The sequence below is a fragment of the Oncorhynchus masou genome, chromosome 1 (genome assembly GCF_036934945.1).
Source record: "Oncorhynchus masou masou isolate Uvic2021 chromosome 1, UVic_Omas_1.1, whole genome shotgun sequence".
Lineage (NCBI taxonomy): Eukaryota > Metazoa > Chordata > Actinopteri > Salmoniformes > Salmonidae > Oncorhynchus > Oncorhynchus masou.
In genome coordinates, this window is record NC_088212.1 from 41,967,096 (window position 1) to 41,986,493 (window position 19,398).

Genomic DNA, 19,398 nt, shown 5'->3' on the forward strand with positions numbered 1-19,398 from the left:
GTTACATCAATACCGTCAAGAGGTGAAGGTACACAAAATAAGTTTGTACCCTGGGAAACAGTAATGTACCTTCACAGTACGTTGGGAGTGTGATGACTGTAGCTTTTATATTCAAATGTTTGGATACACAAATGTAACATTATACTATTTTTTTGCACATGTACCCTAAAATGTACCGAACACTACCATGTAAGATCATACTAGTAATGGGGGAAAAAATCTAAACGGCTACATATCAGGATATTATTTGACGATATATCAGATCGTTTTGACAATATTACAATCAATTTTTGCGCTAGTTGGCTGTACCTGCACCAAAACTCCAAGATTTTTCCTACATAGCTTGTTCTCCATCTTTTTGAATATAGAACCAATTTGTTTTCAACTCTTATTTCCATGACTGATCCAAACTAGTTTTCTCATGGCTTTCTCTTATCCCTCTGCAGCAGACATATGGTGAGCAATATGTTTGGACCATGGAATTGCAATCAAAATCACAGTATTGAATCGCAAATACATATTGTATCATGATAATATTGTATCGTGAGGTCCCTGGCAATTCCCAGCCCTAGATCATATGTGTACCCCTGAAGGTACAATGTATGTATTTTTACCTTTTGTATCCCAGGGAACAATACCGTACCCTTTTTTCTAAGTGTACCCTGATCCCTGTCAGACTATAATATTTAATATTATCCCCGGGGGAAGACACACACTTAATTTGTGTTATCTCTTCATATTTTCAAACCATTTACTTACCCGTTTCTAATATTACTGTGTCTATAACGATATTGTATGTTATTGAATAATGTCAGTTTGTCTCAAATAGATTCTCAGAAAAAAAGTATTGACATGAAATATGACAATAATGACCTTGAATATCTCAGTAGTTGCTCTCTCATAGTTGTTGGACCTGCTGGCCAGATTGACGACCTCTGTCTTGCCCTTACCACCGTAGATCTGGATGAAAACGTTAGCATTGGTTCCAGCAAAGCTCACATCACCTGTCACCACTGTTATCTCATAGTTTATCACTGCAAAACAAGAATAAACAAAATAATGATATTACAGAAGAACACACCTTATATATATATATATATATATATATATATATATATATATATATATATCCAACGATTTTGATTGGGGCGCATAGAGGCAAAAATATATATATATTGGGCCTCTATGCGCCCCAATCAAAATCTTTGGATTCAAGTTAGTTCAATTTTCCATATCTGTGTGGATAGCCTGAGAGATTGATTGGATTCCCTGTACAGTATGTAAAAAATAAAGCAGGAAACATCTATCGGTGTGTGTCTGTTTATAATTAATTGGGTGTGTATGAGGGAGTATTGTAATAGGTGTGTTTACATTGTTTAATATCCAGGATCTCGCTAGGGTAGATCACCACCTCGGTCTTGCCGTCTGCCTCGTCCTTACAGAGCCAGCGGTGGCTGGGGAACATGTACTGACTCCCACTGGCCGGCACCATGATCTGGACACTGTCCAGGAACCAACCAGCATTCATCCCCTCGTTGTTGTGGCCAATCATCAGACGGCTGATCTGGTGTACAAAAAAAACAACATTTCTTTTTCTACTCATATTCACCAAATATTATATTTTGTATGCATCTCAGGTTAACATCAATACATGATTTTAATGAAAGTCTGACTTATGTGCATGTATCTTAAGGATTCAGCCTTGTATGAATAAGGTATACAATTCTTGCGTATATACATCTTTCATTTTTGAGAGATTACACTTTGGCAGAAATAAAGGCATTGCCTCTAGGCTTGGGCGACATACCGTTTATACCGTATATCGAGGGTATGGTTTTCAATACCTTAAAAATAAATGTTATCTAAATAAATAATATTCTTCTCAGTGTTCCAGCTATGCATTTGGTTTGCTAACTTGCTTGCAAAGTGGCTGGATGTCAAGATCAAGCTTCTTGGTTACAGCAGAGCTATTCAATCCCCTCCTGGATCAAGATCCCCGTTTCCTTCAATTCTTGTTTTTTGGGAGGAGGGGGGAGGATAGCGCCGCTTGTGTGCACATTCGTTAATACCGTATACCCCAGTATGGTACAGAAACAGTATATCTGGATACCGTCCAACTCTAATAGCCTCTAACACTAAAACCAAGAATTCTACTGTTACTGTACCTGTCCAATGTCAAACGTCTCCACAGTGAACACATCCACCCGGCCCACCTCAAAGTAGTTGCGCAGGTTGTTGTCAGAGACCACCAGCATCATCTTACTGGTGTCTCCCTTCTCCCCATACAGCTTTGCAAAAACGGTGGAGTTGGAGCTGCCTCCACTGACGCTGCCTGTCTTCACCGACACATGATAGCTAACATCTGAAAGGCAGAACTACAAGTTGTAGTTCAGGTGTGTTTATTCACTCACGTGGCGGTGAAACAAATGTAGTAAATACAGTAATGTGGTCTCCGTACAACAACTTCAACAAACTTCTCAGTGAGTTGACAGCTCTTGTGTGGCTCAGCTAGTAGAGCATGGCGCTTGCAAAAACAGCATTGTGGGTTCAATTCCCACAGGGGAAAAAAATACAAAAGTGTATGCACTCACCATTGTTGCTTTGGATAAAAGTGCCTGCTAAATGACAAAAATATGAATATATTTTCCCACAAACACTTACTGTAAAGACGCTGGCCGTCTGAAAATGGCACCAACTCCCGAACAATCTGTCCGTCATCCTCATTCCGATCTAGCCACCTGAGATGGTAAAGGAAAACATGGCCGTCTTAACTCTTACCCAAATTACCTGCTGTTATCGCAACCTGACCCTATTCTCTGATCACCTGGCACCCATTCAATCATCTTCCCCAAGGTCATAGATGTTACATACATTCCATACCCGTCCTAGGAGATACCTGGCTAAGTCATCTGTTCCACAAACTTCCTGTCCCATGTCTCACCTGCCGCAGGGGAACTCTACAACCTGAGACTCAGCCTGTCCCTCTTCCCTGACCATCACTTTCTCCAAGTACCAGCCACAACCTCCGCCCCGCCCGTTGTGCCCGATACGCACGCGCCGCACCTGCACGATTGACACCGCCTCAATAATGAACTCATCCATCTGAATCAGAGAGTGAGAGATAGAGAGATCTATGAGGAAGACATTTATGTAAACTGTCTTGGTGAATCGATTACAGCTAAGGTATGTGGAAAATCCTGTTAATTTATCATTTGAGTAAACAGCCTATAATGCAATCCTTAGATATGTTCCAAGAGGCCTAGCGTGAGTCTCCTGGACTCACGTTGCCTTTCTCAAACTTGTTGACGTTGTTTTTGCAGTTGACCAGCGTACGTTCGCCTGTGTCCCCCAGGTCACCAATCAGATTGAGGAAGACAGTGGCGTCCGTCCCGCTGCCGCCAAACTTCCCCGTGCACACGGTCACACGGTACTTTATCACTACAACAACACAACAGCATTCACTTAACAATGCTAGTATGTTTGCATAGGGTGAAACAATGCAGTAGATGATCCTTTGTGACCTTACAGGGCAGGGGTTCAGCAATCAGGTCTCCAGTAGCAGGCAGCTCTCTAACTAACTCGTTGTCATCCTCGTTAGTATCCAGCCAGCGCTCACAGGGGAACTTAAACTTCTCCTTTGTCAAAGTTTTCATCAGAGATGCCTGCGGAAACACCAAGAGAGTCAACAGGGCAAATCTCTTATCACATCTGCTCTTGCCAAATGTAGTGCATTATATAGGGTGTGAGACAGAGAGAATCTGAACCTCAAGCTTATTTGTGGATTTTTTTTCTTAATGTTTTCATTTGCTCACCTTGCTCAAATGCCACCCTGCAAAAGGGCTTCTCTTTTCATGCCAGATGCGACATTTTGTAAGCTTCCCCAAGTCAGGTAGCTCAACCTGTGTGTTGAATAACAAGAACGGTACACAACCATCGTTACTCAGTAATTAATCTGAGTAACGATTAATCAGTATGTCTGTCTTTCTGTCTGTCTTTCTTTCTGCCATTCTGTCGGTCTGTCCTTCTGCCTGCCTGTCAGTCTTTTTAGTCCACCTATCTGTCCTAAATACATCATACACACCATGAACTTATCCAGCTGGCCCTGTTCAAAGTTGTCTGCTTTGTTGTCCAGTCTCATCTCGTCTGACTTGCCCTTCTCCCCATAGATCTGGAAGTAAACGGATGCGTCTGTTCCTGCGCCAGGGATATCTGACGTCCAGATCCAAAGAGACCAGGGGTGCTCTGAAGAGGACCAGACAAACTGAGAAGTATTCTCCAAACTCAACAGACACACACTGGAAAAACACCTCAAACCACAGATACAGATTATATAGAATTTGTTTAGCAATCTCAGTTTGAGAGTCAGAATTTTAACGGTTTCCATGTTAGAAACAAAAGTTATACGATGTTTACATTCCACTGATATGAGAATGGAAATTGGAACTCTGTATATTTGCAGCACTGGAGCACCCTACTCAGATTCTCCGAGACATACAGTACCATAAGCAGCTTTTTTTCCTATCTATTACACATGGAATGGGATTAAATGTTTAAGAATAGCTAGGCGAGAGAATTAAAGATATTACATCCGAGAGGTAATGAGAATTTAAGTCATGTGGCTTACTCTTCTGTTTCCTCTGCCTTAGTGAGACCATCTCATAGAGCTCTCTCTCTATCAGTCCATCACCTTCACTCTCGTCCAGCCATTTACTGCAAGGGAAGGTCTGCTCGATCCCTGTGAACGGGCAGAACACCACTATCTGGAACATAAACATGCAAAAGAGACTCACTGTCATATGTTGACTGGAAATAGATTGGGATGTTAAGCATATAAGGAAGTAATTTATTTATATTAGTGTGTGTGTGTGCGTGTGTATGTGTGTACTCGCACCTTCTCGCAGTACCAGCCAGCGCTGACTCCTCCATTGTCGTGGCCGATGGTGACTCGGCTGAGGGGGCTGAGGAGGGCAGCTATCTCCACGTTAAAGATGTCCGTCAGACCACGCTCAAACTTACCCCCCTGCAGGAAGATCTGTGGAAGAGACCGTGTACAATCACTATACAGACAAACACCACGTTGCTTTCACCTATGACTTCTAATGAATATGAATGACGAAAAGGAGGGAAGTAGCCACGTTGGACTAGGGAAATGCAATTCATTCTAAAATGACATGCTACTTGATGTATGACTGTACCTTGCCACTATTCTTCAGGCCCTTGGTGCCGTGCATCAGCATGTGGATGTTGGAGTTGGTGCCAGCTCCTCGGACCTTCCCTGTCACCACCTGGACGTGGTACACAATACCTGGCGGGTACAGTTACGTGTCAGCCAATCAGACACTCTGCCAACTCACGTCTCTGCTTCAGAACACCCACTCAGAGAGGAGTGAACAGGAAAACCAAATCAAAACATTGATAGTGTGGAAACGAGAATGAATGTCAGGAGGGTCTGAGATATTGTACATTTACTGTTCGTTTCCATTTTGAAATAATCAATCATTGCAGATGTCACTGCACTAAATATGGAGACAACTGCACTGTGAATGTCTACATGCACCTTCTACAGCCAGAGGAATTTGCATATGATACTTTATTTTTCGTTGTTGCTGCTCAGCCCCCTTTTACTTACTTGTTACTTAAAGTAAATCTATGTATAAGAATATCTGCTTAATGAACCGAATACTGAATATAATGTAATGTAATAGTGTAATGTGTCTTTTTGCTGTTTTGGGGGTCATATACAGTGTTGTCTGGTCTTTCCCCACCTGTGGGCTCACTGCCTCCAACTAGGATGTCCCTCTGAATCTTCCCATCATCCTCATCGATGGCGAACCAGCGGTTGATGGGGAACTCATACAGAGACTTGTTTCCCATGTCATCCAGGAGCACCTGCAGGGACAGGACCAGGGGCAATATACAGTTTCTGTTCTAGCCCCTTTCCTGGCCTCCCTCGCGTCTGCCAAGGGGTCTAACCCTATTGGCACAGTGTCTGTAACTGCATGATTCCTGGTTCAAAGCCCATCCTGGTTACCCCTAGTCAAAACCTTTACACTTGACAAATGTCCTTCTTGGAAGTAGGAGGATAAACAAGCACCTACATCAACCCTCCATTTAAGCAGTCAACAGGGTGACACATTCATGGGTCTGAATACAGGATATAAACAGGACCATACATTAAAATAACACGTTTTCAAGGTGCAAGTTATGGTTTCTTGAATTAGCCCTGAATAAAATCATGTCTATCTTGGTGATCTTTGGTGTCAGTGTGTGGCAATCACCATCACATCTACAGACTGTCCCTCTACTGGAAATATAATCCCTTAATGAGGCCTGGTGTCCCTTTACTACAGGTTGGGTAGGATGTCCCTCTGGCGTGTGTGTGTGTGTGTGTGTGTGTGTGTGTGTGTGTGTGTGTGTGTGTGTGTGTGTGTGTGTGTGTGTGTGTGTGTGTGTGTGTGTGTGTGTGTGTGTGTGAACTCATCTCATGGTTCCACACTGTAACTGGAATGTGTTGGAGGTGATGGGACACCAGTCTCAGATGAGAGGACAGGTAGGGGAGGAGGGGAGAGGAGAGGAGGAGATGAGGATCACATGTCTTAAATACCTCTCCAGAGACAACAGGGGCTCACATACAGTAAAACATAGAATAGGGCAGGATATGGAATGATATGGATGGATTGTTCCTTCATCTTGCATTTCAGCAGCCTCCGTCTAAAACAAACATTGTCTTAACAGTTCAGGCAACCAGATATGGGTTCAAATACATATGTATTTGATTATTTGTTATTTAAAATAATTATTTGGTGTATTTTTACAGTGGGATGTATTCATAAAATAAGCATTGAATGCAAGGGAAGCCATTGAGCATTTGGCCTCCCTTAATAAAAACAAATAAAATATAATAGCCAATCAGCATTGAGCTAAACTGAGTGAGCTCAACTGTGTATGGTCCCAGCGCACCAAAAGAAAGTGTCATGGGAAGCCAGTTTGGATTTGGCTTCACTCCTAGAATCAATTTGAATTGTTGCATCTCGTTGTGTTCTTGTCCTTCGGTGGCTAGCCAGCTAGCTAGCTAAAATTGCCCCTTTCCTAAATTAGCCATGGATGGAGACAGGTATTTGAACTTGTGGTTTTAATTAATTCTCCATACTTGTGAATGATTATAATGATTATTCTGATACCACCATCAAATAAATTGTGCCCCTGAACTGAGAGGATGGAAGTTCAGTATGTAGCTAGATGTAGAAGGTTAATGTTAACTAGCTAACGTTGCCCATGGAAGGAAGTTAGGCTAGCGAGCAAGCATTTTAGCCAGGTAGTAAATAAAAGCATGTACTATATGACAGTCATAGACTGTTTCTTCAAATTGAAAGAGAGGAGGATGGCATTGGCGTTTCTCTACAAGCAGGGTGAGTCAACATGATTTTTCTACTTGCAGGAACGCACACACACATACACAAATCAGAACCATGGACAGCCAAAACATATTTAGCTTACGTTGATTGGACTAAATTGTTTTTTGGTATCTTTTAGTTGTCACTGTATTAGACTAAGTATAGGTGATTTGATGATGTTGAAATGTTGAAGTTGAAATGGTGCTGGAATAGTGTAGCAGCTCTGAGCTCTCAACTTTGAGACTTACAATAACTCTCCGTGGTTCTAAATCAATAGTTTTTTACTGGTCTGAAAATGTTGGAAACATTAACTTTCTTGACCATGCTGTAGGTCATGTGACTGTTTCTTACGTGCAAAATTCTTTGTGCTTCACCGGACAGTGGTTGCTCTCCGGTTTTGTGGTAAAACAAAGGTGTGGTTGAATTTATTCTGCCACTGTGTCTTATTGTCTTGGCCTTAGGCATATATCATGGTCGCAAGGCATATCAACTAATAGGTTATAGAGCAAACAATGCAATTATCACAACACATAGGTTGCAATATGGCTTAGCTTCCCCAGTGATACTGGTATTTGAGTGTGTTCAAATACACAGCCCAAAACAAGTATTTCAGTTGAGTATTTGAATGGTTATCTTTTTAAACCAAATAGTTGACCAAATTGCATTAAAAACTACCTGGGTTAAATGCATGGGAGTGTATTTGAGTTAGTGTATTTTTTCCATGTGTATTTCCAAATACATTCCAATATTCAACTACTTGTTTTTTTTTCTTCAAATAAAGGTTATCTGAATACTTGTTTTGAAATGTATTGAAAAGTTGTTAAAATACCTGAAATATTATTTGAACCCAGGTCTGCTGGCAACATTGGTTCCTTCATTTTATGAGTTTATATCCTAATGAGCCTCCAGATTAAAACTGTTCATATAGCCATAGCATAGTCTTGCTTTAACTGTACTGTACCTTGTCCACAAACCATCCAGCGGAAGAGCCTTTGTTGTTGTGACCCAGGGTAATCTTCCTAATTTTACCGAGGTGGGGAGCTTCTAAAGTGAACTTGTCCTCTGTGCCTTTCTCAAAGTTATCCTTCTTATTGTCCAACCGCCTCTCACCTATGAAAAGGGTCAGATGTAACACACAAAGCATGTTTGAGTACTATAGGCCCGAATCCTAAACTGTAAATCAGTAACCTACAAGATATCACATTTTAGTTTCTCAAATCACTCATAACTAACCATTAAAATGACCTATTGTCTGGAATGAAACTCACCGGTGTCACCAAACTCTCCAAAGATGTTGATGAAGACATCAGCATCTGTTCCACTGCCTTTCACATCTGCTGTGAACACGCTCACTACATACTTATTATCTACCAGAGAAAAACACACGTTTGATTAACCATAATACAACTAAATCAGATTGGAACTGGTTTTACACATATTATGCAAAAATCTCAGCCAAGAACCTTCCACAGGCTGCATCCAACACAACCAAATCCAAGATGGCGGACATGGTACCTACATTTGGGCAAGTCCATGGGGTCGAGGCTGCCCAGCAGATCCCTGACAAACAGGTTGTCCCCCTCCACCTTACTGAGCCAGTTATTACAGGTGAAGTAGAACCTCATGTGAGGTCTTGTAATATCAGTCACCACCACTCTGTCCAAGAACCAGCTGGCATTCAGACCTGTGTTATCATGCTCTATCCTACAGGAGACATATCAATCAATCAATCAATCAATCAATCAATTAACCAATGAAACTTATACACTGAGTGTACAAAACATTAAGAACACCTGCTCTTTCCATGACATAGACTGACCAGGTGAATCAAGGTGAAAGGTTTGACCCCTTATTGATGTCACTTGTTAAATCCACTTCCATCCGTGTAGATGAAGGGGAGGAGACAGGTTAAAGAAAGATTTTTAAGCCTTGAGACAATTGAGACATGGATTGTGAATGTGTGCCATTCAGAGGGTGAATGGGCAAGACAAAAGATTGAAGTGCCTTTGAATGGGGTATGGCATTAGGTGCCAGGTGTACCGGTTTAAGTGAGTCAAGAATTGCAACGCTGCTGGGTTTTTCACACTCAACAGTTTCCGTGTGTATCATGAATGGTCCACCACCCAAAGGTCATCCAGCCAACTTGACCCAACTGAGGGAAGCATTGGCGTAAAGATTTGGAATGCTTTCAACACCTTGTAAAGTCCATGCCCTGACGAACTGAGGCCGTACTGAGTGCAAAAGGGGGTGCAAGTCAATATTTGGAAGGTGTTCCTAATGTTTTGTACACTACATATACTGTACCAAATCCTGAAGGAAAGGTAAAAGTACTACAGGTCTCTAGTGCAGAGTTTCCCAAATGGTGGGTGATAGCAAGTCTCTATTAAGTTGCAACCTAAGTCAGGGTTTTTCAAGAAACATTGTCTTTGTCTACTTGGTGGGTCACAAAAATGTTAACATTTTCAACCACTGCTCTACAATAATGTGGAAACTTTACATCTACACACATGTCCAGTCTTCTGTAAAGGCAGAGGAGCTGTCATACCGTATCTTCTTCAAAGGCCCAACGTTATGAGTTTTGATCCGAAAGACGTCTGTTTTGTTCTTCTCAAAGGCTGTTCTACTCCTGAAATGGGAATACAAGTAGGATATAAGGTATGAGACTACACAGAAAATGCATAAAGAACTTCCCAACTCCTCGCTGTATTTTAAGGTCTTATGCATAATGCTTCAACTGAAATTAAGGTAGTAGATAATTATTCTTGAACAAAAACAGGCATGTTATCAAGTAAGTATCCCGTAGCAAACTTTGAGAATAATGCAATTTTGACACACAATCGGGTCAAATTCCATTTATATTCCAAAATATTGAATTTTCACACCAAACAAAAACACTAAATGCAACATAAGCAGGATAAACACTAATCATATTACCAAACACACCTGTCTTACTATGTTTTCATTGCATTTACCTTATAGAAATGATTTGCTGTTCAAACCAAATATCTTCAATAAATATGAGCCATAGAATACCACAGTATGATTCATAATACCCATAAAACCTAGCAGTCAAATAAGGAAAGGGTTACAATAGGTTTTCCACCATTATTTTATAAACACTTAAAGAAATACTATTATTTTTTATTAATAATACAATTACTTTATTTTATAAACTCTTAAACACTTAAAATAAGGGCTGTGTTTCATGTAGGCTTACCCTGGTTTGGCATTTTGAAAACCGTGTAAATCTCTCTAGGACAAGGAGACCTTTATCAATATACACTACTGGTCAAAAGTTTTAGAACACCTACTCATTCAAGGGTTTTCCTTTATTTTGACTATTTTCTATATTGGAGAATAATAGTGAAGACATCCAAACTATGAAATGACACATATGGAATCATGTGGTAACCAAAAAAGTGTTAAACAAATCCAAATATATTTTATATTTGAGATTCAAATAGCCACCCTTTGCCTTGATGACAACATTGTACAGTCTTGGCATTCTCTCAACCAGATTCATGAGGTAGTCATCTAGAATGCATTTCAATTAACAGGTGTGCCTTCTTAAAAGTTAACTTGTGGAATTTATTTCCTTCTTAATGTGTTTGAACCAATCAGTTGTGTTGTGACAAGGTAGGGGGTATACAGAAGATAGCCCTATCTGGTAAAAGACCAAGTCCCTATTATGACAAGAACAGCTCAAATAAGCAAAGAGAAACGACAGTCCATCATTACTTGAAGACATGAAGTCAATACGGAAAATGTCAAGAACTTTGAACGTTTCTTCAAGTGCAGTCACAAAAACCATCAAGCTCTATGATGAAACTGGCTCTCATGAGGAGCACCACAGGAATGGAAGACCCAGAGTTAACTCTGCTGAGGATACGTTCATTAGAGTTACCTGCCTCAGAAATTGCAGCATAAATAAATGCTTCACAGAGTTCAAGTAACAGACACATCTCAACATCAACTGTTCAGAGGAGACTGTGTGGTCGAATTGCTGAAAATAAACCACTACTAAAAGACACCAATAAGAAAAAGAGACTTGCTTGGGCCAAGACACACAAGCAATGGACATTAGACCGATGGAAATCTGTCATTTGGTCTGTAGTCCAAATTGGAGATTTTTGGTTCCAACCGTAGTGTCTTTGTGAGACGCGGTATGGGTGAACAGATGATCTCTGCATGTGTAGTTCCCACCATGAAGCATGGAGGAGGAGGTGTTATGGTGTGGGGGTGCTTTTCTGGTGACACTGTCTGTGATTTATTTAGAATTCAAGGCACACTTAACCAGCATGGCTACCACAGCATTCTGCAGCGATATGCCATCCCATCTGGTTTGGGCTTAGTGGGACTATCATTTGTTTTTAAACAGGACAATTACCCAACACACCTCCAGGCTGTGTAAGGGTTATTTGACCAAGAAGGAGAGAAATGGTGTGCTGCATCAGATGACCTCCACAAACCCCTGACCTCAACCAAATTGAGATGTTTTTTGATGAGTCTAACCACAGAGTGAAGGAAAAGCAACCAACAAGTGCTCAGCATATGTGGGAACTCCATCAGGACTGTTAGAAAAGCATTCCAGGTGAAGCTGCTTGAGAGAATGCCAAGAGTGTGCAAAGCTGTCATCAAGGCAAAGGGTGACTATTTGAAGAATCTCAAATATAAAATACATTTTCATTTGTTAAACACTTTTTTGGTTACTACATGATTCTATATGTGTTATTTCATAGTTTTTATGTCTTCACTATTATTCTACTATGTATAAAATAGTTCAAATAAAGAAAATCCCTTGAATGAGTAGGTGTTCTAAAACTTTTGACCGGCAGTGTATTTACCCCCCAAAAATTAAATGTGAATTAGCTGCTAATGTGGCTATCATTAAGAACTACAAATACCATGGTGATCTAGATGAGACCACCGAATTGAGACAAAGGTAAAACTCTCTGGATTAACAATCTAATGTTAGCTAGATGTAGTAGTGAATAAATTGGCTACATTTCTTTAAATTTGCAATTCTGAAAACTGACTTATTAAAGTTATAAATTGACACAATACCTGTTTAGCAAGGGTTTCAACTAGAGATGACGTGCAGGGATATGTTGTCTTTCATGATGTCTACTTTGATGCTAATTAGTATTTTCAAATATGAGAATAAATAGAGCCGTATATATTGATAAAAGTCACCTTGTACGAGAGAGCTACATTTTTTTTCTTATGTACCCCAGATGACAGTTCTGCTCAAAATACTAATTATGTATTTTCAACAATCAAAAATACAGGATAAAATGTGACCCAACAGTAAAAGACTGAAATACCTCTTTTCCGTGCTGTGATATTGGAGATAAAAGGATAAAGAACAGGTGTTAAACCTCAAACCAACAGAAACAATCAATATATGTTTTGCAATTTAATGTATGTCAGTGTAATGAGAGGATTGTCTCTAATTAGATTACAGTTCAGATTTCTGTAGAGCTTTTCATGTCGTCTCAGTTTGGATAACAACATCAATGTTAATTAGATTAAAATAAAAACTGATAATTGACTACTTTTATTTATTCAAAAATGCAATTGTATATAATATCTAAGACAGCCCACAAAGGGGACTCACTTGCTAGCCAGGTGCACCTTCGGAGTGATGCCATATTCCCCGAAGAGAGTGATAAACACGTTGGCATCGGTGCCCGCCCCCCTCTCATCTCCAGTGATGGTCACCACCTCATAAACTGCAGAGGTGTATGACATGGCAAAGAGAGAGTTAGAGGCACAGACAGATAGATAAAAACCCAGTCAGATCGAGAACGAGATATAGTGTGTGTGTGTGTGTGTGTGTGTGTGTGTGTGTGTGTGTGTGTGTGTGTGTGTGTGTGTGTGTGTGTGTGTGTGTGTGTGTGTGTGTGTGTGTGTGTGTGTGTGTGAGTGAGTGAGTGAGTGAGTGAGTGAGTGAGTGAGTGAGTGAGTGAGTGAGTGAGTGAGTGAGTGAGTGAGTGAGTGAGTGAGTGACTAAAACAGTACTGGAGAGTGAAAAATAAAGAAAGTCTACAACTAGTTGTAAGTATTCTAGGTAGACATCCAAAAAATGTAATAACATTGTCGGGTCCTTTTCATTAAGTTAAACAAGCCATTGTTATTGATAGGTGTCATGTTACATTTGAGATGCAGACATAGGCCTACCTCATACCTGTGAATACTTTAAGTGTTGTATTACCCAGAAAATTAAGGTCAACAACAAAGCTATTACACCAGGAACCAGCAACGATACAGCCATTGTATTAATCAATTGCAGTCAACCTATAACGGGGGGAGCTCATGCATTGAGAAATAGTTAAGGACGCAAATATTTTCTGTGTAGTAGACCTATTATATTTCTGGCAATCATGTTTGAAGCTAACCAGCCAATAATACTATGAGGTCTGTATTTTGTATGTTCTTTCATTTATTGTTTGTGCCTATTTATTACCATTATGTTTGATGCTGTGACCTACTTCTGTTCCTGATCTGTGTGCCACATTCTAGTTACACAGTACAATGTACAATATAACGTGTCCTACCTTTCTTCTTGTGGTACTCATCCTCATAGTTCTCCATGGTATCTGGCTCATAGTTCCGTAGTTCATTCTCATAGATCTCCACGTAGTTCTCAACCAGCTTCTTTTTTTTGCCTTTCCCCTTTTTGGTGTCCTCATCACTGTCTCCCCCTGAGACTTTCTTGGCCTTTTTCTTCTTCTTTTTGCCATCCCCTTCTTCATCCCCTTGATCGCGAGTTTGTTCGCCCTCTTTCTTGTCCTTTTTGGATTTTTTGTCGTCGTCTTTAGATTTTTTGTCCTTTGACCCCATGTCGTTCTCCTGGTGGTCTTTATTCTTTTTGGTTCCCTTACTGGTGGCCTCAATCACACCAGGGAGCCTCTCTGCTCTCTTTTTCTTGTTATTGATGGTATCACTGTGATCTTCATCATCTGCACTCTTCGACTCACTGCTTCTCACCTCATACTCCTCCTCGCTGTCTTTCTTATTTTTCTTTACTTTTCATTTGTTCTCCCCCTTCTTCTTGCTGCTTTTTACATCAGGCTCAGAGGTGTCAGAGTGGTACCCTTCTTCTGGAGCTTTTGATTTCTTCCTCTTCCCCCTGCCAGCTCCAGCATCCTCTGTGCCAGTGACCCTCTTACGCTTCGTCTTGGGCTCTGGCTCCTGATCCTCTGAGCTCTCGTCATTCACCTCTTCGGTTCCACCACTGCCCTTGGCATTGTTTTTCTTTTCTTTTTTTCGGGGACATCTTTAATTTATTTACTACCTTGTAACTGTAACTGATTCCAGTGTGTACCGGTGAAACACGATTAAACTGACCTGTAGTGTCACCGTAGTGACCAACCGGTGCCAGCAGGATGGGGCCAGAACCGTACAGACTCCTGGGTAGAGCAGACTGCAGGGTGGCTTGAGGTGGCTGGGGCAGCCCTCTCCTGTTGTAGTTCCCCACCTGAAACAGCAACAGCCACTGAGCTCATAAAAATGACTACCACTGCTGGGTTGTCACCTGATCAGTTGAGAAAGCCCCTGTGAAAATCGAGAACACGACAGAAAATTCTAACCTACATTAGAAGCTGATGAGGGTTCTACAACTCAAAGAGGTGATATGTGGTTCAAACAATAACACATCAGACAACCTGCCACTGTTTTGGTAAACCACTGAGAGATGGAGCTGGAGAAATGTAACCACTCAAATTCATTGACAGAGCTATGCATGCAAGTTCTTTACATACATGATATAGAAATTGTAGTTTTAATGTTTTGAGGCAATAAAGTATTTACAATGACTTTGTTTACAAACAATGGAATTAAACATGTTTATATTTGTGCTGTGATGCGATACGACAGCAGAACTAAAGGCATTTACGTTATTCTTTCAGTCAATGGATATCATTTATGATGACTCCCTGGTGACTATATAGGATAACGTTTTTTTTTTTAAAGTACCTCCTAAATCGCTCCATCAACTTCATGTAGTCATGCTGAAGGTCCAAAGAAATATGCATAAAGAGAAACAAGTAGTAACCACGTGAGCAAGGGAGATGAAAGTTATAATGTCGGATTTTCTGGACTCAAAATTGGCAGTAGCCTCAACAGGCCGCTCGTATTCGCTGCTGTTCCTGTCTCTTGGGGCAAAATTGGCATCTGGCATGATGGGCTAACATTATCTCAAAATAAAAATATAATTATAATACAATACATGTTGTATTACAGTATTTTGTATTTAAATTTCAACGACCAACTTCAATTAGTTACGTTCCGTGCTAGTGAAAGGAACACATTATTGGCAGCTCTTGTTTTGCTACAGCATACCGGTACGGACTGAATTTAGTGCAACACAAAACCCTTTTCCGGTCTCTATCGTGCGAACTTCGGCAAGAAGATGGTAAGGGTGGACAGAGATTACACTGAAAATCTCAAATCATCTGCTTTAATGCATTTTCTCCCTTATCATCTGCATTATTGTTGTGAAGATGAACGCAATGAAGTGTCACAGACCCCAGTATTTCACGGGTTCAGTTTCATAATCAGTAGTTATCAACCCAACGAATGAACTGTAACGTTAACTAGTTTCCAAATCATTCTCAAAATGAAAGCAAACCATTTTTTTTGTCCCCCATAAAAAATATATTTTTAAAGACGGCATTCTTTAGTATGTCCTTATTTTCATCGTGTAAAAAAGCGAAAGCCGTGCCTAAAGATTCACTTTTTTTCACTAGCATGTTAGCCAGCCAACTGACATAGATATGTGACATTATGCAGTTGTATGTAATGCTGGGTTTGGAATTAACTATACTGTCCAATTGTTATTGCTTTTCATACATGTTTTATGTTTCCCAGACTAAGGGAACGTCGTCATTTGGTAAACGTCGCAACAAGACGCACGCCCTGTGTCGTCGGTGCGGCTCCAAGGCATACCACCTCCAGAAGTCCTCCTGCGGAAAGTGTGGCTACCCCGAAAAGCGCAAGAGAAAGTGTGAGTGGCTCATGCTGTTCTTGAATGTCTGGCAGGTGCTTAGCTAGTTGTTATTGATAAATCAACTCATCCATCGGTGTGACCAATGGAGACTCATCAGTGAGGATGGATGGGTGTATGTATGCCGCAGGTCATGTCAAGTTTTCGGTGATGCATAACGTTATGTCAAAAAGAAAAGAGCTGAAATTAAAGATGTCCGCACACGCGGGGGTTTAGACAAGACGCAGTTTTGCTCTTCATTGATTCTTACACGCTCATCATTTTTACCCGTGTAGATAACTGGAGTGCCAAGGCCAAGCGACGCAACACTACCGGAACTGGCCGTATCAGACACCTGAGGGTCGTCTACCGCAGATTCAGGTGAGTCCAACATCCTTCTTGCAATGAATTTCAAGAGTGGTTTGCATTTGTACATCAGATGCAGACAGAAAGCAATGTTTCCCACAGAATTCAAAGAAGAGCTGTTCTTTAGGCATTATTATGTTCCTCAATGTCTCCCATTGTTTGCTTGCATTTTTGCCTGTTGAATGTGAGACTGGATTAAACGTTTTGGCTGTGCAGAGAAGCACCTGATTGTAATGTAACAGGTGTGATTTCACCATCTAGGTTTGCCTTGATGGCTTTGGTTGTGGTCTACACAGATACATTTCAGTGTCGGGTTGAACCCTCAGTTTTGTTAATGTTGAGATAATATTAGGGGTTATTTGATATACCATGAGGTAGGTGGTGTTAGTTTTATTTGTTTAGTTAGTGACTGTTAGGTAAACTACTCGTCAAATGTGTTTTTCTGCAATCAAATTGTGACTAGGCTGGCATGATTTGACAAGGCCATGGCAGTGAGAGACTTGAATGCTTGTTGACATCTCATGATCACTGGAGACTTTTGATATTGCCAAGTTAGAAGGCTTATTTCACTGTTCTTTCTTGAATGTTACCTGGCACGGACAGCTATTGTTGCTATGTAAGTTGCTAGTGAAAGACCAGTCTCGTATCATATACTCAGCTCTAAGATGTGATGTTAGATTAATTTCTAGTAGACTTATAGACAACACTGAAACAGGCTATATATACCCAACTAAGGGCATAAAAGCTAACAGAAACAAGAAAGATAAAGACAAGTGGGAGGCCATGTAACAATGGAGGGCCGTCATTACCACACATCACATTGGTCATAGTGTTAACCCATACAGAAGTTATTTTGATCCGGATGACACTGAAGTTGGACACTGCTTTATAACACATTCAGAAGATTTGTAAGATGCTGAGTAGGCTTATATCAATTGAGAAGAAAGGAAAATACCCAAATACTCTTCTGCTGTGCCATCTTCCAAACGAGTGGTACATGTTGGGGGATGGATGGGGTTACGTTCCACACAATGTAAAGCATTTGAGACCACCTGATATGAATGTAGTTTACAATTCGTTGTCCTCCTTCCTCATTAACACATTTAAATTTCTCTGGTCTTTTCCAGGAATGGATTCCGTGAGGGAACTGTCCCTAAGCCTAAGAGGGCAGCAGTGGCTGCCTCTAGCTCTTCCTAGGCTGAGTTTGAAATAAATAAATCATAAAACAACTTGATGGCCTCTCATCCTCTTCTTTGGTCAGTTTTAGGTTATACATTGAATATCAAAATGTTGAACCGTTAACTCTGTCAAGAACCCTAGCAGCAACCATTAAGTGTTGAGATCAATGGAAGCTGCTGAGGGGAGAACGGCTCATAATAATGGCCGGAACAAGCAAATGGAATGACATCAAAACACCTGGAAATCATGTGTTTGATGTATTTGAAACCGTTTCACTGATTCTGCTCCAGCCATTACCACAAGTCCGTTCTCCCCAATAAACGTGCTACCAACCTCCTGTGGTTGGGATTCAGTTTTATCACTAAAACTTGTTTAAAGAAAGGTTTTCCTGCAACCAGTAGAGGGACACATTTCTTCATGTTTGTTTCTTGAGGATCTGAAAAATAATAGGGCTCTATTTTGCTGTGCGCCTAGGAATATTAATTCAGGAGCACCAGTGAGCCTAGAAAAATTTACAATTCTAGCTTTAATATCTAAAATATTCTTCATTATGCTCGTAAATTTCTTCATGTGCACCTACATTTTTCAATGTAGGTGCACCTTGTAAAAAAAGGTCAGCGTAGAGCCCTAAATAATTAACTTGTTTATTCTTCAAAGTGCATAAGGCAGAAAAAGTTTAGGATTCTTTAGTCACAGTATTGTGATTTGACAAAAGAGGCATGAGGGAGGGGGAAAAGCATGTTTGAATAGATATTTAGCAGTTCTAAAAATAAATATATTTCCCACAACTCAAACTACTGGATGAAATGTGAACATGACATGGGACTAACTGTTATAGTAACCAGTAATTGGTTTCAATACAGTAACTACAAATCACTGATATGTTTGAATATACATTCAAAGGGTTGCCTTAGGGCTGGTGTACAGAGCATCTCAAAGCCACAATGTGTATGACTTCTTCCATTCACTGAACATAACGTTTAGAAGTCCATGTAATAGGAAATGTATCTATCTTTCTTTATAAAATATGAAGCCAAACTCAGTGGCTCTTCTCATATCTACATGTCAACAGTGTTTTAGTGTGAAGGTATGTGGTAGAGTTGTTACATGTGCATGACACCGTTTTGGAGATGTTTGACATCACATGTAGAATTGGAATATAAGTAGCTGGCACACCATAGAAGGGTGGGAGTGGTGTTTTGCATTGCAGAGAAAGTTCTGTCTTCTCCAGTTTTCCATTAGTCAATAATCTCCCAATTTAATTGGATTCCCATGGCTGTATATGCTTATTTTCTATTAGAATCCAGAAGGAGCTTTATCATAACAAAGCCGCTAGTCGCTAAAAAGACACAAAAATAAACACCATGGCAACTCCCACAGTCCATACAGGATGAAGTGGCGGGAATTAAGAGGAGATATTTTGTCACAGAAGGAAAGGAGAAGAACCTATCCACAGATGGTTTGTGTCAAAAC

At 40.5% G+C, this 19,398-nt stretch overlaps 3 protein-coding genes across 3 annotated transcripts in view; 1 reads left to right on the forward strand and 2 right to left on the reverse strand.

The window, feature by feature from the left end:
- The window catches only part of LOC135544556 (lipoxygenase homology domain-containing protein 1-like), a 32,365-nt gene extending 23,275 nt beyond the window's left edge, over positions 1–9,090 (reverse strand). The window contains exons 1-16 of the mRNA XM_064972272.1: positions 8,914–9,090; positions 8,663–8,761; positions 8,356–8,504; positions 5,766–5,889; positions 5,196–5,305; positions 4,892–5,032; positions 4,625–4,760; positions 4,082–4,242; positions 3,813–3,899; positions 3,527–3,662; positions 3,284–3,438; positions 2,942–3,102; positions 2,662–2,738; positions 2,166–2,362; positions 1,372–1,564; positions 874–1,034 (exon numbers count right to left, since the gene is read on the reverse strand). Coding sequence (XP_064828344.1) covers positions 874–1,034; positions 1,372–1,564; positions 2,166–2,362; positions 2,662–2,738; positions 2,942–3,102; positions 3,284–3,438; positions 3,527–3,662; positions 3,813–3,899; positions 4,082–4,242; positions 4,625–4,760; positions 4,892–5,032; positions 5,196–5,305; positions 5,766–5,889; positions 8,356–8,504; positions 8,663–8,761; positions 8,914–9,019 — 2,193 coding nt within the window. The 5' untranslated portion in view covers positions 9,020–9,090. The remainder of the gene's footprint in view (positions 1–873; positions 1,035–1,371; positions 1,565–2,165; positions 2,363–2,661; positions 2,739–2,941; positions 3,103–3,283; positions 3,439–3,526; positions 3,663–3,812; positions 3,900–4,081; positions 4,243–4,624; positions 4,761–4,891; positions 5,033–5,195; positions 5,306–5,765; positions 5,890–8,355; positions 8,505–8,662; positions 8,762–8,913) is intronic.
- Positions 9,091–13,007: 3,917 nt separating this feature from the next.
- LOC135523720 (lipoxygenase homology domain-containing protein 1-like) lies at positions 13,008–15,516 on the reverse strand. The gene is made up of 3 exons (XM_064950975.1): positions 15,372–15,516; positions 13,952–14,874; positions 13,008–13,126 (listed from the first exon to the last, which is right to left on the reverse strand). The coding sequence occupies exons 2-3, from the start codon at positions 14,235–14,237 to the stop codon at positions 13,008–13,010; spliced, it is 405 nt and encodes a 134-aa protein (XP_064807047.1). The 5' UTR covers positions 14,238–14,874; positions 15,372–15,516.
- A 193-nt stretch (positions 15,517–15,709) lies between these two features.
- Positions 15,710–17,975, forward strand: LOC135544565 (large ribosomal subunit protein eL37). Its single transcript, XM_064972284.1, has 4 exons — positions 15,710–15,810; positions 16,266–16,401; positions 16,677–16,761; positions 17,874–17,975. Exons 1-4 carry the CDS (start codon positions 15,808–15,810, stop codon positions 17,941–17,943), a joined length of 294 nt encoding a protein of 97 aa, XP_064828356.1. The 5' UTR covers positions 15,710–15,807; the 3' UTR covers positions 17,944–17,975.
- The last annotated feature ends 1,423 nt before the right edge of the window (positions 17,976–19,398 follow it).